At 48.5% G+C, this 27,038-nt stretch overlaps 8 protein-coding genes across 8 annotated transcripts; 4 read left to right on the top strand and 4 right to left on the bottom strand.

Moving 5' to 3' along the window:
- Nucleotides 1-20: 20 nt before the first annotated feature.
- Nucleotides 21-3,041, top strand: BDQ94DRAFT_30994 (acetyl/propionyl/methylcrotonyl-CoA carboxylase subunit alpha). Its single transcript, XM_026775459.1, has 5 exons — nt 21-409; nt 488-686; nt 745-842; nt 890-2,513; nt 2,744-3,041. The coding sequence occupies exons 1-5, from the start codon at nt 255-257 to the stop codon at nt 2,795-2,797; spliced, it is 2,130 nt and encodes a 709-aa protein (XP_026626586.1). The 5' UTR covers nt 21-254; the 3' UTR covers nt 2,798-3,041.
- Nucleotides 3,042-3,329: 288 nt separating this feature from the next.
- BDQ94DRAFT_143334 (uncharacterized protein) lies at nt 3,330-4,016 on the bottom strand. Its single transcript, XM_026766208.1, has one exon. It carries the CDS (start codon nt 3,816-3,818, stop codon nt 3,561-3,563), a length of 258 nt encoding a protein of 85 aa, XP_026626585.1. The 5' UTR covers nt 3,819-4,016; the 3' UTR covers nt 3,330-3,560.
- BDQ94DRAFT_143332 (putative D-arabinitol dehydrogenase ArbD) lies at nt 4,017-6,235 on the top strand (the record flags this gene model as incomplete). Its single annotated transcript, XM_026766207.1, has 5 exons — nt 4,017-4,518; nt 4,627-5,107; nt 5,161-5,236; nt 5,289-5,714; nt 5,764-6,235. Coding segments are annotated over exons 2-5 (1,129 nt in total), but the record flags the coding sequence as incomplete, so codon positions are not given.
- A 234-nt stretch (nt 6,236-6,469) lies between these two features.
- On the bottom strand, nt 6,470-10,761 carry BDQ94DRAFT_178602 (HET domain-containing protein; the record flags this gene model as incomplete). The annotated part of the gene is made up of 2 exons (XM_026773158.1): nt 6,470-10,576; nt 10,684-10,761. 2 exons carry the CDS (start codon nt 10,759-10,761, stop codon nt 6,470-6,472), a joined length of 4,185 nt encoding a protein of 1,394 aa, XP_026626583.1.
- Nucleotides 10,762-11,077: 316 nt separating this feature from the next.
- BDQ94DRAFT_170173 (uncharacterized protein) lies at nt 11,078-12,304 on the top strand (the record flags this gene model as incomplete). Its single annotated transcript, XM_026771433.1, has 1 exon — nt 11,078-12,304. The coding sequence occupies one exon, from the start codon at nt 11,078-11,080 to the stop codon at nt 12,302-12,304; it is 1,227 nt and encodes a 408-aa protein (XP_026626582.1).
- A 1,610-nt stretch (nt 12,305-13,914) lies between these two features.
- Nucleotides 13,915-16,328, bottom strand: BDQ94DRAFT_178600 (uncharacterized protein; the record flags this gene model as incomplete). Its single annotated transcript, XM_026773157.1, has 3 exons — nt 13,915-14,048; nt 14,114-16,208; nt 16,265-16,328. 3 exons carry the CDS (start codon nt 16,326-16,328, stop codon nt 13,967-13,969), a joined length of 2,241 nt encoding a protein of 746 aa, XP_026626581.1. The 3' UTR covers nt 13,915-13,966.
- Nucleotides 16,329-21,575: 5,247 nt separating this feature from the next.
- BDQ94DRAFT_170171 (uncharacterized protein) lies at nt 21,576-22,538 on the top strand (the record flags this gene model as incomplete). The annotated part of the gene is made up of 1 exon (XM_026771432.1): nt 21,576-22,538. One exon carries the CDS (start codon nt 21,576-21,578, stop codon nt 22,536-22,538), a length of 963 nt encoding a protein of 320 aa, XP_026626580.1.
- Nucleotides 22,539-22,700: 162 nt separating this feature from the next.
- On the bottom strand, nt 22,701-26,282 carry BDQ94DRAFT_170170 (glycoside hydrolase family 35 protein; the record flags this gene model as incomplete). The annotated part of the gene is made up of 9 exons (XM_026771431.1): nt 22,701-22,943; nt 23,015-24,559; nt 24,882-24,995; nt 25,074-25,460; nt 25,520-25,672; nt 25,740-25,881; nt 25,934-25,977; nt 26,039-26,087; nt 26,143-26,282. 9 exons carry the CDS (start codon nt 26,280-26,282, stop codon nt 22,701-22,703), a joined length of 2,817 nt encoding a protein of 938 aa, XP_026626579.1.
- Nucleotides 26,283-27,038: the final 756 nt, after the last annotated feature.

Here is a 27,038-nt window from a genome sequence, read left to right as displayed (position 1 = left end):
GCTGGAATCTTGAAAAAACCGGCGGGTGGATCTCACGCATCACGTGCTGACTGCTTCCCCGCAGCTGCGCTTTGCGTCGGCTCAAGGGATGCGTTGCAACGCCGTACAAGAAGCTCGGCTGGGGGAGCTTGGTGTCTTTCCAATTCCAGGTCACTCGTACTTTTGGATATGCTAGCTGCTTTATGAATGTGTCCTTTCCCTGTGGTGTTGGATCATCTTTCGTGGCACTTAACTGATCAGCCGCCTCTCTCACAATGCCGCTCTCCTCTCTTCTCCGCACTTCGTCCCGCCTGGGGCCGCCAGTAGTTCGAAGGTTCAGAAGAGCGGCCTCCACCGTGTCCGCCACGACGCCCAAGGCTGAAAGATCACTGGACTCTATTCTAATCGCAAATAGAGGAGAAATTGCGCTGTGCGTCTGAGCTCCGAGGGAGTTTATTTCTCGAAGTTTTGTCAATAGTTAGTACTAACATTTGGTGATATGTTACAGTCGCGTTGGGCGGACCGCTGCTCAACACGGAATCCGAGTAACGACACTCTACACGGATCCGGATAGCAAGGCTCAGCATGCGTTGAGCTCGCCATTTGCCTTCAACTTGGGATCCGTTTCCGCTTACCTCGACGGAGATCGAATTATTGAGATTGCCAAGAAGGAAGGTTGCCAGGGGATACACCCCGGTTACGGCTTCGTGAGTGCTGTCCGTTACACACAGGCTGCGAAGATACTAATCTCTCCGACCGTACCAGCTTAGCGAGAATGCAGCATTTGCGCGGAAATGTACGGAAGCTGGATTGGTCTTCATTGGACCTCCTTGGAAGGCTATCGAAGACATGGGCGACAAGAGGTAACCTGATAAATGTACTCCCGTGAGCGTAGGCTGACGACCATAAGTCAATCTAAGAAGATCATGACAGCTGCTGGAGTGCCGTGTGTACCCGGTTATCATGGTGACAACCAGGATGTCAATTTCCTTGAAGCCGAGGCCGACAAGATCAAGTACCCCGTGCTGATCAAGGCAATCAAGGGTGGCGGTGGCAAAGGAATGCGCATCGCTCATACCAAAGCCGACTTTCAGGCACAGCTGCAGTCTGCCAAATCGGAGGCTATGAATTCATTCGGGGATGATCACGTACTGGTGGAGAAGTACATTACGACACCCCGGCACATTGAAGTGCAAGTCTTTGCAGACAAGCATGGCAACGCTGTTGCTTTGGGAGAGCGAGACTGTAGTATACAAAGAAGACACCAGAAGATCCTTGAGGAGTCGCCTGCTCCGCACCTTCCCGATGCAACAAGAAAAGATATCTGGGCAAAAGCTCGATCTGCCGCGTTGGCTGTTGGCTACGAGGGTGCTGGTACCGTGGAGTTCATCTTCGACAATGATACTGGCGAGTTCTTTTTCATGGAGATGAACACTAGACTCCAGGTGGAGCATCCCGTCACCGAAATGGTTACCGGTCAGGATCTTGTGCACTGGCAGCTTAAGATCGCGGAAGGCGCCCCACTTCCCTTGACCCAGGAAGATGTGGAGGCTTTCATGGCTACCCGCGGTCATGCTATCGAAGCTAGGATTTACGCTGAGAACCCTGACCAGGGATTCATTCCAGACTCCGGCACTTTGCTCCATGTCCGTACTCCCGCCGCTACTGACGATGTGAGGATAGACGCCGGGTTCGTCGCAGGCGACGATGTCTCGGCACATTATGATCCCATGATTGCAAAATTGATTGTGCGGGGCAACACTCGTGAAGAGGCGATCCGCAAACTTGCGAATGCGTTGGAGGAGTATGAAGTGGCGGGTCCAATCACGAACATTGAGTTTCTGAAAACTGTCTGCAGAAGTCCTGATTTTATTAGCGGTAATGTGGAGACCGGCTACATTGAGAAACACCGCGAGGAGCTATTCACACGGGAGGCGATTGAGCCGGAGGTGTTGGCCCAGGTGGCTCTGGCTTGTCTTCACCACGATTCAAATCCGGGAAGTGGAACGCAAGCCAACTTTGAAGGCTCTGCCGTAGGCTTTGGCCCAGGATACCAGGCACGACAGATCTCGCTTGCCGAGCTAACACCAGGGACAAAGGGCGACGCCAAATTTGACGTTAGGGTGCAACAGACGGGTGACGACACATTCAATGTTGATGTTGGAGGACGTTTATTCGAGCAAGTTGTAAGCCATCGGGACCCGGATTCGAAAATTGTCACCTCCTTCTTCCCTCACACACGCCTGGACACGACGGTGATCCGCGATGAGGACACGATCATCGCTTTTCAGCGGGGAACCCAATACCGGTTGACGATCCCACGCGCCAAGTGGATGGAGAAGGCGTTGGGAATGAAGGATGTCACGAACAGCGTTCTCGCACCGATGCCGTGCAAGGTGCTGCGTGTGGAGGTAGAGACAGGCGATGTGGTAGAAAAGGATCAGCCACTGGTGGTGATTGAGAGTATGAAGATGGAAACAGTCATTCGCAGCCCACAGAGGGGCACCATCTCCAAGGTGGTACATAAAGCAGGAGTAAGTCACGCGGCCCCTACCCCTTCTCAGTTATGACTGCCAGTCACCCCTGGAGATGACTGCCTCGTCCCGAACCTGGGTCAACCAGGGCCTTGCCATTTTGAACAGCCCGGGCACGGTTTGCCAAGGGACATCCGGGTTCTCTCTTCAGGCCACAGGCATTGACCCACCCTAGCTGTCAACCTGCACTCTCACTTCAATGCTGGCGATTGCTAACAGCTACTTTACAGGACCAATGTAAAAGTGGAACACCGTTGGTTGAATTCGAAGAGGGCGGTGAGTAAGGCGATACGTGGTTCAACTCTGACCACGTTGGTGATTAGAAGCCGAAAGCTTTGTGGCATGTAACCAGAATATATGTTTTTTGTGGGCTTTTTATGCATGGCAATCTGACACGTGCAGCGATTTGACTACTTGCATACTCATTCTGTATACCTTTCCGTTTGCAACCACGCCACGCACACGACGCATCGAACAAAACCCGAGTCTAGTGCCTACACAGCAAATCTGTACAATTGAGCATCATAGATGGGTCCCAAATCAAGTTAGCTGCGATCCTCGACCCATCAGACCCCACCCCGTACCCACCCGTCAGTGTTAGCGCACTTAGACCAGAACAAGACAACCCAGACAATAAACTACTTCGTATACAGTAATAGATGGTGCTCACTCATCATAAGTTGTACCATCAACGTAGTTGATAGTTATGTAATATATCAATTAGGTTGCTGGGAGATATGGATTATAATGGAGAATAAGCAGTTATCTGGGACGTATATGTCAGGCCAGGCCACATCCGGAGCCTTCTGCATTGCCAGCATCGTTTCTTTGCGCGACAGCGTGGCGACTTGTGATCTTACTATTGCAAACTGGGATGATGTGCATGAATGGACAATATTCCTAATCTATCGCCGCTTTATAGTAGAACTTCGTATAATCCATGCAAACGGTGTTCACAATGGAAGGAGGGATGGGGGCGGCATTCGAACAGCCATAAAGTACGTGCAGGATGGGTTGTGCTGTGAGGTACTAACTTCCAGGGTAAGTTCAGTTTGAACCATGGATCAAAACTGGGGTAAAGCATTGGGCTAGTTGTTCCTGATCCTTAGTATAGGGTAGCCTAACCAAACTCCAAAACAAGGACAGAAATAAAATGTGCTCAATAATCTGAAGGCTGAAATATTGATCATGTGCCCAGGTGAGATTAAAGACCAACAAAATGGATACGGGTAGTAAGTATAAGACATGCCGGTAATTGCGTAGCGTCTGGTGGCCCGATGAATTGAGTTTGACATCTCGCATCATCCGTAGTGGCAGCTACGGGCAACTTTGAGTGCCCAATGCGCGCCGGGAGCTTCGGGACTTCTCCCGGTGAGTGTGTTGGGAGAAGATAGGATCCATGGGGCAATGGGGACAATATCGAGTGCCGATAAGGGGCAGAATTTCTGTAGGGAAATAAAAAGAAGGCCAAAGAACCTAGCAAGTCCTCTGATACCAGACAGTCTGATAGCAGTGGCGTAGAGGCGAGTCACGCGGACGGCAAAGGAAGCTTGCAGCTCCAGTCGGGGACCAGATCAGCATCCGATCACTGCATGGTGGTTGGGCCTGGCCCTGGCTGGTATCGGCGCCTGACATCACGTTGAAACAAGAAAAAGAAAAATATGGAGTTCACTGGCTGCAGAAGACACTGTCACCATGCCTTCCTGACAGCCATGCTAATCTGACAGGTTTCTTCTCGCTGTCCTTGGCGGATCCCCAGCTTCACTGCAATTCGCAGCGGTGCTTGTCTAGGCCAGATCCTCTTATTATCGCCATGGATGTCCTGATCCATCGCCTTCCGAGGAGTACAGCTTGGAATAATCCTTGATTCTTCTTCCCTTATCGCTGTGTTTCCCTGATTTGCCGCCGCGTGTATACGAGCATTTTCGTCCTCTAAGCATACTCAATCCCACTTGCCTGAGATAAAATTCTCTGTGACTATCTCCCTTTGTATCGTGTGTGAAAGGTAAGCTGAAGAATTGTTGTCAATTCCGTCCTCCTACGAACCGTTTTTCACTCAGCCACAACTCCGTTATGTCGCTGCATTTGAGCACCACTGACGCCAACTCAGTAGCTTTTGCAGAGTTTTCCCTTCACGTACACAATGTTCAGATCCACCATCGTTCGTCAAGCTGCCAAAGCACTTTCTCAGTCACTACGCCCCGCTGTGTTGGCAGCTACAGAACAGCGATCTTTAGATACCTTTGTCCGCTCGCTTTCCTCGACAGCTCACCGTTTGAATAAAGACGATGATATCAAGAAGGACCCCTTCCTAACAGCTACCAACAAAGCTCCTGAGGGTACATTAGGCGAGACAGAAGGTCGTTTTGCCCGTACTGATGAGAATGTCAAATTCGAATATCCCGATGACGAGAATATGCCTCGGTCGCCGATCGTCCAGGGTCGTGGTGGCATGCACTTCAAGCGTACACTGGCTCAGTTCTCCCTCGAAAACAGGGTTACTCTTGTGACCGGTGGTGCTCGCGGCCTGGGATTGACCATGTCCCAGGCAATTGTGGCCTCGGGGTCGGATGTGGCTATTGTTGACTTGAACAGTACGTGCTAAACATACCAGCACTATCGCGTGAAATCACTGACACAACTGTAGGAGAGGAAGCGCAAGACCAGGCCGCAAAGCTCGTGGAACAATTTCAGAAGGAGAATCCGGGTCTTGAATGTGATCAGTATGTTAATTATACCGTAGCAGTCAAACCAAGATGCTAATAATCGTTCAAGATTGCCCACCGTCACCGCTCACTACGCCGATGTGTCCAACCCCGAGTCTGTGAGCAAGGCTATTGCAGAAGTCATCGAGAAGCACGGCAAGATTGATCACCTAGTGACTTCTGCTGGGTTTACTGAGAACTTCGACGCCATATCCTACCCTTATGACCGGATGCAGAAGTTGTGGGGCGTCAACGTGGATGGCACCTACCTATTTGCTACCGGAGTGGCCAAGCACCTCATGGAGCGCAAGGCACCGGGCAGCATTGTCATGATAGGTAGCATGTCTGGTGCTATTGTTAATGTCCCCCAGCCCCAAGCTCCATACAATGCAGCCAAAGCTGCTGTCCGTCACCTTGCCTCTTCCTTCGCCGTTGAGTGGGCCCGACATGACATTCGTGTTAATTGCATCAGTCCCGGATATATGCTGACTGCGCTGTAAGTATTTGGGGCGTTGATATGCTGAACAACTGCTAATGTATGTTAGTACTCGGAAGATCCTCGAGGAAAATCCTGACCTCCGCGACAAGTGGATCTCCCTGATTCCCACAGGCAAGATGGGTACCCCAGAAGACCTGATGGGTGCTGTTACCTTCCTCCTGAGTGATGCTTCCCGCTACGTAACGGGTGCGGATCTCCGCGTTGACGGTGGCTATACCCTGACCTAAAACACAACTGACTGTTACGATGCTGTTTACTGTACGAAATATGATTTGCATGATACAAGATTTTCCAGGAACCCGGCTGCTTGATAAATGAACTTGTTTATTCTATGGTGAGGCGTGCGATCTATCACTCTCGCGGTATTCGTCCCCAAAATACTTCGTTTTTCTATTTCACATTCGTTGTGGCCAAGATAGCTCTCACTATGGTGCTCATTTTTGATGGAGTTTAGCATAGTTTCACAAAAGTGAGATAATAACCTTGATTTTACTGTCGATTTAGAACCAGCACCAAAAGACTGTATGCACTGTAAGATCGTTGCGACGGATACCTGCTCAAGCAGAATGTAGATGAACAGATGAACAGACAGCATGTCAGAAGTAGATGTGGATATTATACAGTACAGTCTGAGAAAAGACCCAAGAAATTGTTTCTATTTCTGGCAATTGCAATGATATAACAGTATTAGACACTCCAAAAACCCGGAAATGTGAAAGGACCAGCTTAGTAATTATTCAGCGCGGTCCTACTCATCTGATGTCAAATATTTTCGTCGACCTCTTCAACACTTCTTCCTCCATGTTTTTGACCACCTCCCCATTCATCACTCCATGGACATATGCCTCACCAACGAGCTCATAGGTATCTTTCCCTAGTGGGCGCAAAATAACCGGAACACTGCACCCGAACAGAATACACACTTTATCCTTGATGGATGTATTTCTTGGGCAAATACCAAACCAGTCTGCCGTCCTTTCTGAGTTCGACTCCGCTTCTTGTCCAGACGTGTAGTTGCGCCCTATTTTCTCCGAAGGCGTGACCGTCAACATCTCCATGTTTGGCCCATTGTGTATGGAGACATTCGGATAATCTACCCCCTTGCTGACATGTACCGGATTCTCATTTCCAGCCTGGTCAGTTGCTTCTCCATCCTGTACGAGCTTTTCAGCATCTATAATACTCAAATCGGTATCGAGATTTTCTTTGTGTTGAGTTTGGTCTGCATTTTCGATCATAATATCAGGCACACCATCGCCATAATTGGAAGCTTGCAGTTCCACCTTGGCCTTATCGTCACCTGTAGCATGATGCTTGTCAGAGATATGCGCATCTTCATGACCCGCTGCCTTGAAAAAGCAACGATTCCATGTCACTTCTCGGACCCTTCTAAGGTAGTCCCGCACGAAGACTACCTCATCTGAGAGTTGTCCAGTATTCAGGTCACCACCGCTAAACATGTCAGCTATTTCGAGACTTCTCAGACAAGCTCGTTGATACCAAGGGGGAGGGGACAGTCCGTTTGAGGTTCTATCCGCAATCAAGGTCCGCCATATTTTAGCCGGGACAACCTTGGGACCATGGTCGATTCCTTCCCAGCCACCGAGCCTGAGAGACTCTCGAAAGACCACGCCCCCACTACAACGCGGAGAAACTTCTTCCACCGTTCCCAGAAGCAAGCCAGTCACTTTCATAGACATTGGCTCTTCGCTGAATATGACATTCTTTGCTTGCGTGTTATTGGAGGCGTTGTAGATCGGCTGGCCTACCGTCCCGACAAAGCTTCGTCCATTCTTTCGACCTTTGTGTGACTGTCCAGGGCCACCAAACTCTGCGTTCTCCAGAAGAGGAACCCAGCTTGGAAGTAGATTGTTGTATAGAAATTCCTCGGAAGTCTTGAACAGAGACCATTCCTGAGATTTGGGCTGTTTCGCCCAAGGGCGACAGATGATGTCTAGCGAGCCGGATAGTTTCACGCAATATTGAGTGAATTGCTTGAACACGGTAGGGATGGGTGTCCCATAGTCTATGTGTAATTGGGGCTGGGTTCGCTGCACCTTTTCAAAGCTCTGCTGCTTCTCTGTAGCCTGGTGCACCTCCCCAGGGATTTTTTGTTCCTCAGTAGGCTGATCCAACTCTTCAAGGCTTTGCTGCTTCTCCGTAGGCTGGTGACCCATTGTGATCCTCCCTTCTGAATGGTCACGCGAAATATGCACTAGGGCATATATCAGATCGCGTGGGTCGCTGGCGTCGAAGGTCTGCAGAGTTGTTACCAGGTATTCCAGACTTTTCAACGGTTTGTGTTTGCTTCGGTCCTCGGTAGTTGGATACAGGCTACTTATCACCTCGAGAAGAATGTTTGCGCTCGAAAACTGAATCTCCCCTAGTGTATTGCGCCCATATCGCCATTTTGAAGGATCGAACAAGGCTCTGACGCGCTCTTCGTTGGCCACCAGAAGGGCAATAGCGTCGACCAGCACATCCCAATGGACCATCTTCTCACCACAATATACAACGGCCTTACTTGCGAGTGAGATCTCTTGGACAATCCATCGTCTAGCAAACCAGGGATCTCGGGTGAGCTCTGAAAGAGCCGCCCACTGGTGAGCATGGTCCTTGCCGTCAGTGTTGGCGTCCAAAGTCGCCATGTCTACCAACTGCGGGATGAAATCCATCGCCTTATCACTTCTTCTTTCATTGTCACTCTCACCCAGCCAGATACAGACCATCCTGGCCTGACCATATATGTCAACCATGCACCCGAGCTGGCGGGTTTTCTCTGCGTTATTTTCCTGGTCAATGCACAAGGCATCCACCCACAGGGTGACATTCTGGTCTTTCCTCCGCAATCGGTGCAATGCACAGAAGAGGTTTTCTCGGATTGGCAGGGAAAGTGAATCCTCAATTCGGTCGGTCCCCTCTGGAAGCAAGTAGATGTGGTGGTCCGCTGACCCATCGCCCCAGGAGTAGGAAAGCGCGGCGTAATCTCTCTTCTCATCCAGGCTGTCTACGTCAGAAGCCTCCTTTCGGAATATGTCCTTTTGGAGACGGGCGATGAGGGGGTGATATTTGTTGGGTGCGCTGCACAAGACAAGCAGCCGGAATTCACGATCTTTGAGATCTCTGTAGATTGTTTCTTTCGCGTTCTTCAGTCGCCTGAGTGGCTGGGCCATGAATAAAGCACAGTGAACCTTCAACAATTCATCAATTTCCTTGTCAGTCAATCTTAGCTCGGGATTCTGTTTGATTTCAGCCCTGAGTGTGGCGAGGGCTTTTTCCTGTTCGTTGTCGAGATGCTTCGCTAGTTTAGTCTTCGAAAGGTGATCGATAACCTGCTGGCGCAGACCGTTTTCGGTGCCAGAGACCTTGCTGGCGGATGTTTCTGGCTCCGGAAATTGGTCGACAACTTCTGCCTGCACCTCCTGTGCAATCCGGGATACCGCCAGTTGTAAGGCGTCTTGTTGTTTCTTGGCCACTGTTGTTTCATACTCGAGCTTTTGCAGATCCTGCATCTGCTCCATTTTGAAGTCCATCAAAAGTCTCTGTTGCTCTTTCAATTTGCCAAGCTCCCCCCGGAGTGCCTTCAAATGCTGGTCCAGTTTTTCTCCTTTCACTCTTGTCAGTGCACTCTCCATTTGCACTTGCTGATACTCATGCCATGCCTCGTCGCGGCGCTTCTCTAATATCTTGTTCTTCATTTTCTGCTCGTTCACGGATTTCTTGATACTTTCCCAATACCCCTTTGTGAACACAACCTGGTCATCTGCATTCTCTTGTTGGTCATGATCCTGCTGTGTCTCATCGTCCTCCATCTCCTTCTGCTTTTCCTTCGTTTCGTCGTCTTCGTCGTCCTCCTTCTCATCTTCGATTTCCCCCTCCTCACTTGAACTCGTCCTGCTTGTGTGATCCCCTCCCTGCTCTTGTGGATTTATGATATCTGTTGTATTGGGATCCATGCGTTCTGCTGCCCGATCATGCTGGACCTCCACTTCTGCCTCCGTGGGTCCATCGATCATACCATCTCGCAAATTAACATGGCCTTCAGCCTCATCATTCGCATCCTCCTCATCACTTGTCGCTTCCTTCGCTTGACCGGACGTGTCTTCTATCCCGTCACCTGCACCTTCCAAATGACTGACAACGAAATTCTCACCCTCCTCCAAGTCAACTAAGGTTGAAATACCGATCTGGTACTCATGAGCAGCCTTGTCCGCCTTAATCCTTTTCTCACTGAGAGACTGCTCAACCACCCTTGGGGGCGGGAGCTTGGACTTACTGCTTTCCGTCTTTTCAATACGTGATGCGAAGTCCTGCATTTTTTGCAAAAGCTGGCCGTCAGCATTGGTGACCGCATGGATTTTGGCCTTGATATTTTTGATTCCCGCTGATCGGGTTTCAATTAGCTGGGTCAGGTTTTCTTCTGGGTCGCCATTCTTCCAGCCCCCCAAGCGAATCGCCCATCGCAGCTCTTCGAAGGGTGCCCGGTGTTTTTCTGATTCTATAATACCTCTCCATAGATGCTGCTCCCGACAGAAAGCATCGCCGGGCTTTCGAAACGCGAGTCGACCAGGCGCCAGGTCTGGCATCCTGGGCTCCTTTGGAAGGCCACCATAATCCAGTATGACCGGGCTGGAAGCGCTGTCCGAACGGCCCTGGTCATATATGGAGATTTGGTTGTCGGCAATCAGATCGGCGGCTTGTTTGATCCACGAGTCTGAATTTTGGATCAGCTTAGAAAGATCACCGTCCCTGGGAAGGTCTGGAAAGATGGTATCCTTGGAGCCGTCGGACTCATTTCCACTGTCGAGCTCCTCCGTTATATCGAAGAGCCACTCCCTCCACCTCTTGCTCCGATATTCCTGTAAACTCATGGAGACTTTCGTTTAACAGGTAAAGGCGATGGGTTCTATAGCTCTGAGGCGAAAAGAGAGCCACGCCTCTGAAAATTGGCCCAAGGTAGTCTAACCGACTTGAAGGGCTCAAGCAAATTGGCACTTTTCCCCCGTTGGCTGGGCTCGGGGTACTCGGGGTACTCGGGCTCCATCGTGGAAGCGCTTAAGCAGTTGTGCCCGGCACGAACCCCTCCGCCAAAGATGTTTGCATTTGGTGGGGAAGACTTCAGCTCTCCGACACTAGGGCTAAACTTGCATATGCACCTTATACAGAGCCAATCGTTGCCCCCAATTTCTTGCTTTTCTTTCCCTTTTCATCCCCAAAGCTGGCAAGCATCTCGCTGCTAGACTCTCTGACTCGTTCCCCTTCTCTCTGCACTGCCTGGACATCCCCTGTTATCTTTCCAACCCCGTCGCCACGTCAGCCCCCGCCAGCAAGGACCCCACCCAGCTGAAGGTCGCCGACCTATGTGTTGGAGCTTCACCCCAGTCAATGATATTGACGAAATCCCCAGGAATACGTTCGCCCTCCGCTGCATCTTCTCCATCTACCCTGGGGATGACCGAAATCAAACCAAACCCTCCACCGCAAGTAAGAAGGATCTCGCACCGATGTTGCATCCCAAGCTTCCTGATTTCTCTCTCGACCTTGCTGGGGTGGTAGCCATTGCCGACCTCTCGACTGTCTCCCAACGCACGGTCATAACTGGTACGGCCGCCCTGCTAGACTGTCTCATACTCTGCCCGGGCTTGCACCTCCAGCAGCATGCCTCCAATCTCAACAAGGGCGAATACCCGGCGGCCGCCGCGATGACCAGTGGCTATGTGTTCCGTATTGAGAACCCAGCCACGGTGCACTACCTCCAGAAGATCAGCAAGACAGCCCATCTCACCACCGTCGAAGTCATCAACATTGACAACCATATGAGCTGGGCGGGACAGGCCGCTAATGTCCTGTTCATCACGGCCAATGCCAACATAATCTCCGTCCTAACCTACACGATAGCTGCTTCGCTGACCATCGCTGTCCTCGTTTGCCTGATCCTAATGAAGGATTGGTGGGGCCTGTTTGTGATCCTGATTATGATTCTCGCGCGCGCCCTCAACGTGATTTTAATCCGTCTTCGGAGCCGGCTAGGCTGGATCGGCGCATCCGAAACGGGCCGAAGCGATCTGCTCGTTCTACTGAGCCAAGACCGATGGGTGCGTATTCAGGGCGCCATCGACGATGTAAAAGCCGTCACGGCGGGCCAGTGGCTCCGCGAGATGGAGGCCTACGAGAGCTGGGTTGCCGCCATCGCCACTGTACTTACTTACCTCGATGCCGCTCTTGCCAGCAACGCAACTCAATTTGGAAAACTCCTCCTGGTCTTGCTGTTGATTGTCTCAGCTGGTTTGCTTGCTGTTGCTAATCAGTTCACCACTAAACTGCAGATGCACGGGAATGTCTTGGAGGTAAGAGGGAAGCCTCATAAATACCAGAGACGCTTGGACATGGCTGAGCAGCTTATCGCGGAGCATGGAGGGAAGAGGGGCTGGGCACTTCGACTAGGGCTGATAAATTCGGAGGACTATTTTGATTCGGACGTGGAATCTCGAGGAGGTTCGGCTTCGTCGGCCACCGGGTTGGGAAGCCTGGGGGCCGTGCGTCGGAAAGCGGGCACGGTCGAGGGGATACATGCTGTCACGATGTGATAGCACAGAAGAATTCTTTCATGTTGTTTTTAAGAGAACGCAAGCCTTCCTTCAGCTGGTAGTGGTCAATATTTTTCTTTTCGGCGCTGCGGGCATGAAATCAGATATATATAATTCTTCCTGATATTCACCAAAGAGCAAAGAAAGACGCGTTGCTCCCAGTAGCATCATGAAAGCCGACTTGTGTACGCCGAGCAACATTGATGGGCTGCTCACCTATCCTGGCGCTCTCATCAATAGCTCCCGCGGTGGTATTGAAAAAGCATGGTGGACGACTGAGATTGAAAGACGGGTCTTGTGGGATAAGTTTAAGAGAGCTGTAGAGAATATATGTGAACACCGCTAAGGAGGAATCGACTATAGCAGAAGGGGTTGACTTTTATTGATAAGCAGAAAGCTTTGCTCTGTTTCTATTTATTGCACGGCTACTGCCTAGTACTGCCTGGCCTTATAGACGTCAACTAAATGAGTCTGCTCAGTCACGTGCATCTGTATAGTCCCGGATACCTTTGAGAAAACTTCGGTTCTTCAGTGACCAGAAGGACGGAAACTGAAAATAGAAAGAAAAAGAAAAAGAAGAAGAACGAGGCGAAAGCGAAGGACGATTTTGAATGAAGATAGTGATCAGGAGTATCCAGACAATCGAGTATGGAAGTTCCCCAATGTAGCTATTGTCATCTTCCATTAGACCCACAGAAACACTGGAGTTGGCACATGTAATTATCTGATCCATACACGCAGGGCCCTAACTGGCAGATAGCATATGTTAAACCGCCGCCACCGTAGTTTTGAAAGATAAGCCAAGAGTTTTTGGATAAAGATAATCAGATCTTTGAACGAGAAACGAAACTACAATACACTTCACCACCTGCTAGTATCAGGGAGTGGCCTCAAATTATTATAGCTAATGAACAGGTAGAGGGATATAAACGGGATCTGCGACCTGCACAACCTCTTGCATACTAGTCAAGCATTACATGCCCATATCCCCGCCACGGGACGGGGCGTACCATGAGGTTTGCACAAACCTGCGGGAAGTTTACCTTGATCGCTCATGCATGTGTACTGTGTCATCTCCCAATTGGTCTGCAGCAGTGATGATATGATCACATTTCAAGCCCAACGTTCTACCTACATAGTGGGAGGGGAGGTTGTGTGGATCGGACTCCACGTACACACCCCACTCTCAATTGCTGCACGGCATCCGTATCTCTATGCTTCTTTGTAGGCCAATCAATGATGTTTCCAGGTCCCCGAACACTACTTAGTAAGTAGAAGAGAGAAATGGTGGTCCCTGCAGTGAGCCGAACAGCGCCCCTTGTAGTCAACTCCGACCACGCCAAATGGTCATGATGTTTGGCTTGTTGCTCCTTCCACTTTCTGACTCAGAGGTGAGTCTTCTCGTTTGATTCATTTTGGGCATCCTTCTATATGACTCTGGGCTCAGTTAATGGTTCGACATATGGTAGCTGGTTAACACAGAAGCAGCGGCTAATAGCCGGTCTCTCGATTCTGGCAAGCCACCGCACTCGACCTGGAGGGCCACCTCGTCAAGCAGACTTGGATAACAATCTAGAAAGCAGCACAAATCTTGTTTCTCATATACAGTCTACTTGGTGCGAAGGAGAAAGAGCCGCATGAATGTCATAAGAATGGGAAGAGCTAATGAAAAGCCAGAATGGTCCCTAGCAGCGAGGAACTAGTCCACACAGCCGTGAGAGCCCCAAGCCTTGGGGGACAGAACCTAAGTCCAGCTTGTTAGTCGATATTGACCGAGTTGAAAGTATTGCGTATGCGGGAAATACGTACTCATCTGAACTCAGACCGATAAATCCACCCCAAAAGAGTAATTGTGCAACCCAAAGAAGAAGCAACAAAATGGTTGTAGCCGCGTACAATTTCGCGAAACCTAGCCTCTGGGGAAGCGGGGTGTGGTGAGCTTTAACGAGGAGAGGGTCATAGATTGTGCGATTGGTTTGATCCCTCATCAATGGTGCTTCTTCCGGGGACCATGGCCTTCCAGTCGCTAGATGGGACCTCTTTTCCGTTGGGATGTTGAAATATTCTATTATTGGCGGCATTCCTTCTTCGGTGATGTTAAATGGCGTGAAACCGGATCCACGGGACTTTTGCATCCTGCGTCTAGCCTGGATCCATAGAGTGTAGTATGCTATGAGAACGATGACCAACCACATGAGTGCTCCGGCGTACATGATCCGTGCTGGCACCCATATTTCCGTGATATTGAAATAGAAATTGTGTTGTCGGCCATAATTGATTGTTTTGAGTAAGTGATAAGCAGATAGAATCTGAAGGAGTATTTCCGCAAATAGCAAAGACGCAGCCACAGAGAGGCTCTTTGGCCCAAAATGTTGTAGACCAAGTAACAACATGGCCAGCCAAGAAAGACGAGGCATTGAACACCAGAGAAGAATCAGTTGAAATATGGGAACCTCTTCGTAGCCAGGAGTATGTTGGACCAGCACAAAATTCAGCCAGCTGGCAAAGATCTGGACAGTGGCGAGGATAATGCCCTTGAAAGCCCAATCCAACGGCTGTGAGTATTTTGAATGGATGTTTCTGCTTCGAAGCATGTGTTTCTTTTGACAGAGAAGCAATGCGCAGAAAGTAGCTATGTTAACAATAGCAAAGCTTCCAAGTTTCCACTGATTCGAGGGACATGCTACGGTTGCTTTAGCGTCTCCATGCGGGGTGATAGGAATGTCTGGAGCATTGGAGGGCTTGAGAGCCCATTGCCATGGAATCATGTCGAAAAGAGTGGGTGCAGATAACTGACGCCAGTTATCTGGCAAACCGTGCCAATCTTGGACATTACCACAAAGGTCGTGAAGCCACTTAATATAGTCTATCCGGGTTTCGAATATCTGACATGAACCCTCGCAGGAATTGTAGCTGATCTTGTGGCAAAAGCATTCCCTGTCGACTGCACGCGTGACTTGGCAATATCCGCTTGAGTCAAGTTCACAAGCATCAGTTGCACACTGATCTGTGAGTCCAGTAACTTGCTTTGGCATATCTGCGACACACTTGGGCCAGCGCCAATCCTCGATAGCAATGAATGCGAATTGTGTGGTTATGAGTGTATCCGCCCAGTTATCGGGTAAGGACGTCGATCCACAGGTTGCATTGAGCCAGAGGCGCTCTTTTGTGAAGTCTAGTCGTCCTGAACCTGAACAGGGCTCCTTTTCGAAATCTACTGCGAAGGCGCTGCAGAAACAAGCTTTGTCAAAATAGTGGTTGTCATTTACATAATGCCCGACGAGGTCATATCCAACTGTTTCTGAATCAAGAGCGATCATGGAATGAGCGGGTTCGTTATATTCCCAAGGACGGGCAGCATTTCCGGTGTGTTGGCTTCTGCTGGTAAACCCACAGGAGGCTATAACGTGTTGAAAAGGCTCCTTTGAGAGAGAACATACCGAGCCGGTGAGACATTTTGGCGCCGTGTTGATAACGTCCACAGCTGTGTATCCCTCGGCTAGTGAGGTTGGTGAAAGATTTTGTAGCTCATTCGCATCGCCAACCTCGACAAGCCATTCTCTACCCGTGATGCCACGAATCCATGAGTACAATTGCGCTTTGGCGAGTATCGATCTACCGCAGTATGGGAGATACCTCGCGATGACATCTGAGGAAAATGCAACGCTGAGGCAGCTGAGTTGAGTCAACCATTGGTGATGAGTGCAGATAATTCCAAAATGAGATGTGCATTGTTTGGCGGTACACTTAGTCATAGTTTCCAGCCAGGTGGACTGATCTTGCTGCGCTATGCATTGTGGCATAGGCCTGAGATCTTCAGGATTTACCCAGCCATTATAGTTGTTCTGAGGAGTTAAGAAACGATCCTGTCCGTCTTGGTCGGGAGTGGCTGTTGGGAGCGCTTCTGCAGTATGTCCCCATCTTAGTAACGAAATGAAGGCAGCTATCGGGAGCACTTACCTGTCAGGTCGGCACTATAACCCCCAGCCGCCAGCAGTACGAGATACGCACATGTTAACCTCATTTTATTGATATTGAGGCGTTCTGAAAACTTTGACGCAACACAGATGGCAACCGCCTGGGAGTCGAGAGATCCAGATATGAACTGATACTCAGGTGCGGGGTAGCACAAGGCTGCGAGTCGGATCAATATCAGACCGGTCAAGCCAACTCACCGGACAGGGGTGCTTTTGTTGGTTGGCGACGCAAGGCGGCTATTTGGAGTTGGATAGGAGTGGAGCAAAGCCTGGAACCGCCGTGTGTAGTATCTGCCTCACCCGTCTTTGTTAGTGGTGGGTATTATCGTTGGGCGAATACACCGGAGGTGGTATCTCTGAGATCTTTAGAGTAGAATGGAAATATAGTAGTTGAGTCGATATGAGCCACATGCCTCCTCAACCTGTACTACTTTAAAAGGTGATGTCTAGAGCCGAGTACAAAGCTGCAAAAGCCGGGTTTGAACAGCTTCTTGGGTGGACATTGACCGTCTGCTGGAGAGGTTAACTTACTATTCCGGGGAAGAACACCAAAGTCCCTTGGGCGGATCAAAAGGCTATATCTACTTTCCTATCAGGAACCAAGAAAGCGAGAAATCTTAAAAAATAAAGCCTGTCTATATTTATCACATTACCGACAGTATAGGGACTACTTGGCTAGATGGCTTTAAAGTATGATCTCATTTCCATTTCCATCGATTGGATTGTTGCACATGTCCGCCAAAGACTCTATGACTATCGCTGTCGGTGCAGAAAAGGATCCCTCAAACATTGATTCCAGAAGCAATCTACCCTGTGCATATAATTTGATTGAAATGGGCAAGTTGGTTCATTCCACAATCACATCGGCCTACAAGGAATAATACTTGAGTTTTCGTGGCAGTACTAGGACACAGCGTCAGTGTTTCTTTGTTTACATTCATCTCCTCTGTTCCTATTCCTTTATCTATGAGACAGACTGTTGACACTAGTTCTATTACCTTCCTGTAGTAGGCAAACTCTGCCATTAGCGTCACAATGCATAAAGTATTGGGCGCTTCTCCCAGGGGAATGAGGGAATAAACATACCTCTCATCCTATCTAAAACATCAATCAATCCGAATATAATCCAAATATATGGTCATAATAGAAGATTTTGGGTTGTTTGTTGTCAAGAATCACCGTCTCTCCGACTCCAGATGTCGATTATGGTCATTTCGTAACCAACATTGACTTCTCCCCTTCCAATCTAGTCTTCAAACTTAGCAAGCATTTCTCGCTTGAATTAGATGAGTAGTATCGTTCAGCTAATAGAGGCTGAGTTCCTCAAAACCCCGTTGAAATTCCCGAATGCTCCCACGATATGCATTAACCATGGCACTTACAAGTGAAGCCAGAGTCGTAACTGGCGTTACCCTGGCTGGTTAAAACAATGTTATTCCCGCAACTATCTGACATGGCATGTATTTGGAAGCCCAGTTTCTGTGCTGTGAAGCATAGTACTTTGAATAGAAATGCTACTGGTGGAATAGGCAACAAGATTAAAAGCTTGAAGTATGTTTGAGTTATGTTTTGTTCCTTCTGGATCTGAGCAATCTAAGTACTAACTACTACTTGAATGTTTGTAGAAGGTCATGGGTTACCAAAGTTCTTATAGTCGAAGCGTAAAGATCATGTACTACATCAGAAAGAGAATTATCTAGGATGACTAGAAGCTGTTCTTCAGATTTATAGATGTCTTTTCAAGTAATGATAGTATAGCATATCTTATACAGAGTTTTGGGTTATTAGAAGCTTGGTGCCTTCACAGCTGAGAATCAAGTACAGAAGAAAGGGCTAGAGGAATCATTGTTATTGGTTCCGCAGATCTTCCTTCAACAGAAATTTTCTGCAAGCGACGGGCGCTGCCAGCCTGCAGCAATCCGAACAGATGTGAATATGCCCATAGACACATGGAGCATGCATTGTGGCTTTTAGCATAACTTAGTAACCAACCGAGTGATACAAAAGTGGCGATCATATATGTGAAGATTATTCCTAAGGGGATACCCGTTCCCAGTACCCATGATACCTTCCAGTTTAGGGTTTCGCACAGACAGCGGTTCTTGTGCAGAGATCTGTAGGAAAAATCACATAGATTGTATATATCGGCCCCGCCTAAAGGACTTGGACGTCATTGCTAGTTTCACTGATGCGATTAGCTTTGACAGCCACCGTCAGCGGCAACGTAGAAAATCGAGGAAAGCATATGCGCGATGCAAAGTATAAATGAAGTCATGTCCTTCTGACACGCTTAGAGGTCATTTGAAACTCCCCCATGGGACAGGCTCTATCACAGACTGAGCAACGACTACTCCAGAGGCAAGTTGTACTGCCTTGTCACTGGGGGTAAATTTTGGTGAGCATTCCGATACTTGATTTATCACCTTATGTTCCCAAAAAGCGTGTTATAGAACACTCACTATGAAGTGTCCCTGGCCCTAGATATTAAGCACTAATCTGCAGGCAGTTGTCGGGGGAGCATTGGTAGAGGAAATATCTCCCGGTTCAATGAAGTCGTGGTCGCAGCTGTCTGCAGCGGTGGAGCAGTTAGCGCAGACTTTTAGTTCCTCTCAACCATCATCACAGTCAATTGTACAAGAGATAAAGTGCTTGATTGGCAGTGGGTCTGATCAAAAGCATGTCTCGGTGGCGGTTATTGCTACGCCGAAATAACAATTGAGTTTCCTGCAAGATCCGAAACGGGTTATGACGAAGCATCTCAACATTCATGGTATAGGACCTGCTTTATCGAAGAATATGCACCCTTCTACGGTCGAGCGGAAGGTTTGTGTGTATCCCATAACGCTATATAAAAATTACCTTTTGAAGCTGAATGATTTGGATTCTAATGGAGTATATGATATCATTTTGATTCTTTTTTTTCATAGATAGATAAGACCAAATAAGATGAAATTCTGATAATATAGATGCCTATAATGAATTCTAGATAATCTCTAATGTATATATCCCTATATTCTTGACGCAAGTAAATTGTCATAGTCTCTCAAATAATGTAACGAATAAGATACAATAGTTTCAAGATATATTCTATATAGTATATGTAAGATAGGCCGCTCGACCATGAGGGATGCATGATCATGGATTATGATATCTAGCATATTACTGAGCTCAGCAGAATCTACATCATGCTGCAACTCTGTTTCAAACGGTTGTATGCTAAAAGATCAAGCCGTCGAGTATGTCAAGTGACACCATCATGCATACATCGCTAAATTTTGTTGCTATCTAGGAGCATTTGAACGAACCATTTTGGAGTACTTGGTTACTAGTTATCTATATTATGAACTAAAGATCAACATCACAATTTTCCTGATGTAGTACTAAGAGCTAACGAATGGACATTATTCCTGGCTTGTGTAACGCCAACAGCAACTTGAAAAACACGAAAGGCGTAGAAGGCCACTTGCAGATGACTACAAGCATCATACTTATGATAAACAAAAGTTCCAGTGTTAGAGCACACTCAGATTGCCATATCAGAATATAGATAGCATTGATGGCGTGACATGATGTGCGTAGAAGATCCATCAGTGATGGTCGATGTTCTGGATTAAGCCTTCTGAAAGCACAGGGGAGTAGTTATTGACTAGGGCCGACTATTTTCTGTCACCTCGCCCAGGGCGGTCAAAAATTGTACAGTTTCCCATGGCACTGTTTTGCGGACTGTATTCTCTTAAATCCGCTTAATCCCGATGATTTTGGGACGAGGTCGACTAGCTTCTGCCGCTGTGAGCGGTGTATAGAGCGGCCAGGTACTATGCCCTGAGATATGTCGATATTCAAGATTTACTTTGGGAGCTCGTGTTTCTCCTCCCCCATCAACATTTCGAATCTACCTCAGATATCTGCTCACTGTGCTCTTCATGGTCTCCTTCACTCTATCTTACCGAAAGCACACGCTCTCTTACACACATATACTGAAATTCACGGATAAATTCCGATAAGCGCAGAATCCGGATCTGACCGGAGCATATAGACCGGTATCTGGGTCTACTGTCGGCGATGGGATCTAGGCCATGAGAACTAACATGACCCTCCAGGATAGACTCTGGTACGACCGACTACTGCTGAATTTATGATGCGTTTGGTTACATCACTCTTACTTCGTTCGAGCACACTTTATAAAAGACAGATATTCTGCCTTAGCTTGCAGTTCGGTCAGGAAGGTAACCCAAATACCTTAACCTTTGCAGTAATTACTGCCCTATTCCAGTCACTATACACTATCCATACAATTACTTTATCATGAAGAACATATACCTGGCTGTCTCCACCATTCTGATATTTGTGAGCTACGCCTCTGCTGGTCCCGCTGCCTACGGAATCTGTCAAGCCGGGTGCGCAGCTGTGGTGATGGCCTGCTATTCTGCTGCGGGCTATACCTGGGGTGCTACTCTCGGTGCCACAGCACCGGCTTCTATAGTGGCCTGTAATAGCGCTTTTGGAGTTTGTTATTCTTCTTGCGCTGCGACACTGTTGGCACCAACCCTTTGATTGTCAGTTTAATGTGCAGGGAAGTCGGTACTTGGGAGAATTTTAGGACCTACTTGATCGGGTTGAAGGATTATAAGGCAGGTTGTCATGGTTCTCACTATGTCTCTGATATCCAAGTTCGTGTGTATATTTTATAATAAATTGGTCACTAGACAAGCATTATAGTCAACCTCGTACATTGACCTGAGATATAATGTATCACGAAAGTATGAAAGTATAATTAGTATATGTACCTCTCCTGCCTAGCATCGGTATCAAAAACCCCTATCATGTGAGTGGATGTGATTCACTAAACAGCCCAAAGTGTCGGACAAGTATCAACAGACATGTGACGGCATGAAGATGTGCGGGATGAATGGCCTTCTTCACTTCCTTGAACTGAGGAGGATTGGCAAGCGTTGTGACTAGAGGTCATAGTGACCAAGGGTCTGGCTATACTGAATTAGTCGAAGAAAGTGAATACGATTTCCCCACTAAGACCAGACTTGTCATCAGTCATCTACAGTTACTGCCCGTGTATGTTTTGGTGGAGAAGCTACCTGTTACCGTTTCCTTTTCGTCTTCTCGTTCTAATACACAGCGAAGAACCTCAGGTGATAGCTCGGTCCCAGTGCCTTTCCAGGTGAGTGCACCGGATCACCCTACAGACCGCGATAGTTGACTTACAACTGATACGGTTATAGACCAGACAAGGTGTAACCCGTTCGACTTCTTTATCAACGTCAGTGAACAGCGCCGCCATGACTGATGTGCCCGATGATATACAATACTTCAGATTTATCAGCAAACCGCGTTACACCTTTCTAAAGCACCTAGTCAATGCGAGAGGCGTTGGCGTGGTGCCGCGTCATACCTGGGCTGCTCTAGTGGGCTGCGACGATAAATTTCACAAGGTTTTACTCGACACACTCGACAAAAACGGTGATGAAGCGTTCCAGAGTTTGAATGCTGTTGTCCGAGCCATGTTGAAGGGGTGGCTTAACACCGAAGAGCTATCTATGTCAAGCATACATGATGGTTTGGACGATGAGAAAAACACTACCTCAGAATCAAACGACGACGATGATGGTGTCTGCATCTCCACTATTCTGGACCAGGCCAGAAGAAGGGACGCTAGCAAGTGTGCTATTTCGTCTTATTCACCCTCCATGCTTTGTGAGATCTGTCCAGACCACCTACTCCGTTCTCCTGCCACTGGTCGGTCCGGCTCCTTCTGGAAATATCTTGAGATCTTTTGGGAGCATCGGAGGGTCAAGGCATGGAAGCGGCCAATTTTTGCCGATCCTGAGAGTCCCGAGGTGGCGGACACTATGAGAAACTACATCACATTGAGTCCTGTGCTGAGGAAATATTGGGAATGGGGATACTTCGCGCTTCGACCTAATCCGAATAATATCGTGAATAAACATGAACTCAAGGTTCAGTTTGTTTGGCTACCTCAGCAGAATCATTCCTGGGAAGAGTTGGTCAGCACTGACTTGTTGCCACCTGTCGCGGAAAGGAAAGCTGTAGCTGAACTGGTTGGATTCCAATCGGAGCAGTTCAAGGATCTGAAATCCGGGGACTGGATCACTCTGACAACTCCTGATCCGGAGCGTTTACCACTGCCGAGCTGGGGGCTCCTGGAATTGCGGGGCGCGTTGACTGCTCTTGTTCGAATGGCGGGTAATCTCGAGTCAGCGAAGGAATGCGATAAGGTTTGACGTTATCTTGGGGACGCTCATATGTTCTTACTTGGCAGCCGTTATTCCGACAGTACTGTCTATGATTCACTAAGCGGCAGAGAGTAAGGTATGGGTACGAGACTGTATCTATAAGGAGATAATATCATCCAAATCTTATTCCCAACTATGTCTCAAGACGACTTACGCGTACACGCTCCTATCCTCCCACCCCGGTTGCAAATAACTCCAATCACGATCAAACTGAAAGTCCGTCTGATACAGTCCATACGTAAACAGCTCGACAGTATCTAGCTTCGCACCATCATGGGTTTGCGCCCACAAGCTCAAAGCTAGTGTATTCCGGCCCCGGTTATTGATGATGCCCGGGGGAATAGGAAACTTCGTCTGCGGACCAATGTGAGGGACGTATTTGCCGTATTGATACTTTAACATGGCAGATGAACTTCAGTATATATGCCGTATATTACATGTTGTACAATGGACCTAAGACTTACCCCATTGACCCAAAGCATTACACGTGCTATAGTGCCGTTTGGCGCTGAGAGAGAAACCCCTATGGGTGCATCTAGATCCCTGTCGATATCAAGGTCGAAAGAGGTGACATAGAAACGGACACCCGATTTCGAGATGCCGTCCAGTGGACTGGAGGTGCTGTTGAACTCCTTGTTATCAGATGCCGGAAAGCCAGGGAGGAACCAGCCTAGTCGTTCGGCATAGAGGCCACCCTCATTCATGGGTCCGCGGACTGGGTCGATGTTCTTCGCGCCACCAGCATTGCCTTGGATCTTCCACAGTTTGAAACCGGTTGCTGTCCGTGTACCGCCTGGAAGAAGATACGCGCCAAGGATGCCTCGAGGGTTCCCAGCACCGTTGGCGATGTTAGTTTCATCGTGGCCATGGTAGTCAACTATGACTGTGATGACATTGTTCATTGTCCTGAGATGGGGCCCAGGAAGCGTCAGAGTCATGTTTGTGGCTGATAGATTGGGATCACCAGGGTGGCCCCCGATAAGATGTCCGTTTAGCCAGGCGTTCCACCCAAACGCGAGGCCGCCAGAGGCGGTAATATTAACTGCAGTGTGGTTGGTGCCGTCAAAGTAGCCACGGTATATTTTAGCACCGGCGTAGTAGCCATAGTCAGAGCTAAAAAGGACTGGCAGGGTAAGAGGAGCTTGTGGACTGAGTGTACTATTCTTGTTCGCGACCGTCCATCGGGAATCATCATACTCTGGCTGGGCTTCCGGAAGGGAGTCTGCTGAGCGCCAGTGGTTTAAGGATGGAAGGATTACTGATCGGTTTTCTGTACCGGGGATTTGGGCTGTATAGGAGCCATAGGGCGTCTTGGTTGCTGTGAGTCGCTGGCCGTTCCACTCGATTGCTTTGATGGGCACGTCGCCGATGAAGCTCTCCAAGGTTGTAGTTCCGTTATTGTCTCCAGAGACCTGAAGCACTTCATTTTCGACTGATGCAGACCGGACGAGGTACGGACCAAGAATGATAAGCTTCTGGTCTGGCCTAGGAGAAGGGTAGTTTGATGTTGACGGAGCCCAAAAATGCCATGCTGTTGGTTGATCGAGTAATAGGACAATGACCCCATTTGTAAAACGAAGGACAGTAGAGCCAGTAGCCTGTGTGTACTTAATTTTCTGGTAGCCAGGATGAAGTGTGGACGACACGATAGACGCGCCGTATACCTGGAGCGTCAAATTCCTTGGCGTCTTGAGAGCGAACTCGCCGGTTTGACTTTCCCATAGATACAGAGCCAGAACGTCGTGTCCGGGCAAGACGGCATTTGTAAGTACATCTGTTGATGAATACAGAAGTGTTTGATTACCAAACTTGTAGTCTGTAACTAGAATCTTGCTCTGTCGCCCTTGAAGCTGGATATCTGGAACAGTCATGTTGCCAAGGCTGGTGTTCAAGTAGGCCGAAAACGCAATGGTAGTGGTTGATGGGGTTTCGTTCTGCTGCAGCACAGTGAAGGTTGCCTGGGTATCTTGGTTCTTCAGGACCCAACTATAAGCGTCGGGTGTCGAAAGCTACTAGCTTGTTAGCAGGTCTGCAGATCATGACCCGGATGGATGTCTGACACTGTAACCCGATCCGTTCCCATACATGTACGTCTTGAGTAAATCAGGTGCAGATCCTGAGAAGAGTTGTATGAGTTTCGTTTGCCAAAGCTTGGCCCACTGCTCGCGAGTTTCTCGGAGGGGGGTCCTGTTCATCTGGTGAGTCACATATTCAGAGATTCAAAACAATGAAGTATTACATATAGTCATTGCTAGTATATGCCACTGGGCAAGCAGCTGTAGGGTGGTCAATTAGTCTGCAATGTTGTTCGCGACAGGCAGATCTACTCACAATGGCCCCAATTAGTCCCCCATAGCCTTCATATATGCTTTGTAGCGTCACGCGCTGACCGATGTTGTTCTTATAGTAGATGTCCACAAAGGTGGTGCTGTGCTCGCTTCGACACTATATAATCATTAGCCTTGGCGATGGACAATGTATAGCTATAGCATATTCTTGCTGATCGACTGAGTAGCCACTCACATCATCATAATTCTGTGGAGCACCCCAGGTCAAAGTACGCCCGCCCTCAAACTCAGCGAGATAAATGGGACCAGTCCATGAATAGTTCATGAACCACTGATAGTAGGTCCGAACAACATTGAATCCAGTGGCTCCATCACATCTGTTCCCGACAAGAAATCCTGCAGGGTAGGAGTCCAAGCCATAAATGTCGACAGCGCCGCCAACGTTTCCGTAATCCCTTGACCAGGATACATATCTCATGCCCTTTTCGTTATGAGTCGTAGGAACGGTTATCCCAGCATCTCTAATGACTGCCTCAAGCTGCTCCATATACGTAACCAGAGTATTGTTCGGCTCATGAGTGGTCTCTTGGAGTTCGTTTTCTACCTGGCAGAGTATGACGGGCTACACGCTTCAGGTTAGCAAATCTCACTCTAACCACCGGAGGGAAGCTGTTTACATACACCACCTCTTGTGATCTGGTTCGCTGCAATGATCTGTCCGACTTTCCGCATATATGGAAGCCACGCTTGATGATAAGCCTCATCTGATGTCCGCAATTTGCCCATGGAGCCATCAGAGCCCCATAGAGCTAAACCACCAGCATTTGTCTGTGCCTATTTTGGGGTTATTTAGTCGTTCTGTTCCACGAACTCAGGGATATGAGCGAGTATGGCCGCTTACATTGACATAAGGACCCGGCCGTGCAATTACCCATAGGCCCGCCTGCTTGGCCATGTCGAAGAGACGCTGTATGTTATGTGCTCCCGTTTCAAAGTCATATGCGTCCTTGGAAGCCGAATGATAACTCCAAAAGAAGTACACACTGAAGTTGGGGTTTAAATGGTTGTCCGATTTGTAGAATGCAACTTACCCACCTGATTGTATTGAAGCCATTTGCCTTCAGCTTTTGCAGCACATCCTATATTGACCAAGCCTCAGTCTCTAAAACTCCCTGTACGAAAAATATAAGGCTGACTCACCAGCCACATCTCAGGGACGGGCAGTCGCTGATAATGAAACTCGGCAGCACTTGAATGAAGATATTAGTCACTCGTGAGGCGGATACGGCTCGAACTTCACATACTTGATGAAAGCCCTCTCCCCATTGATTAGCAAGCTATATTCGTCCCATGTCACGGCCCCGATTGAAGTGTTTGATACTGACAGCGCCTGGCATAAGGATGTCAAAGCGACAACAAATTTCAGTAGCAATGGCAGTCTCATCCTGGCTAAAGAAATAGAATCAATCTTGGAGTCCGAGCTGACCGATGAATATAGTATTCTAATCGGGAATGAAGCGGGCCCCGATGTGCTCCATACATTAAGTATCAGGATCCAACAGCGGAGTTACACTACTCGAGCAATAACCCGAAATTTCCATGCGTAGCTATCACTTCTCCGCTTTCATGCACGGTAAGTAGAGACCCTGCAGATAGGTTGAACGTAATTCCACCAATCGAGCATTCACGAAGTTGCGGACCCCGCACGATCTGCATAGCGTTCGTGAGAATCCAGGCTTGTGGAGGGTCAGGACCCGGTAGGGCAGAGTGAAGTATATGAAGCTAATGCACAAACAATATAGAAGCCCAATTGCGTGTGCCAACAGACTCGGTGTAGAGGAGACCGAAGAACTTCGATAGGTTGCTCAAACCATGACAGTCTTGCATTCACATCCTTTGAAAAGCCTTGCACTTGAGCCGTTCTCTGGTCTGTTGAATGTTTGTGGGTAACATGCTATTCTCAATAATTCCAGCCTTACTTGATCTCTCCAGATGGGCCTTTACAACAGCCCTTCCATCTAATCCCACTAGCCTTACTCAAACCAATGCGTTGTTGAAGGCAGACATGATGCTTCTCTCGTCAAGCTTAGATATTCAGGACAACGGCAATGCCGTCTTCGCGGATATGACATATACCATATCAACAGTGTGCTCAATACTCCGACCTCTCTGCTTGTCGAGTTGATGTAGATAGCACTCT

Source organism: Aspergillus welwitschiae (genome assembly GCF_003344945.1).
Source record: "Aspergillus welwitschiae strain CBS 139.54b unplaced genomic scaffold BDQ94scaffold_15, whole genome shotgun sequence".
Taxonomy (NCBI): domain Eukaryota; kingdom Fungi; phylum Ascomycota; class Eurotiomycetes; order Eurotiales; family Aspergillaceae; genus Aspergillus; species Aspergillus welwitschiae.
This window is presented reverse-complemented; position numbering and strand designations above follow the sequence as displayed.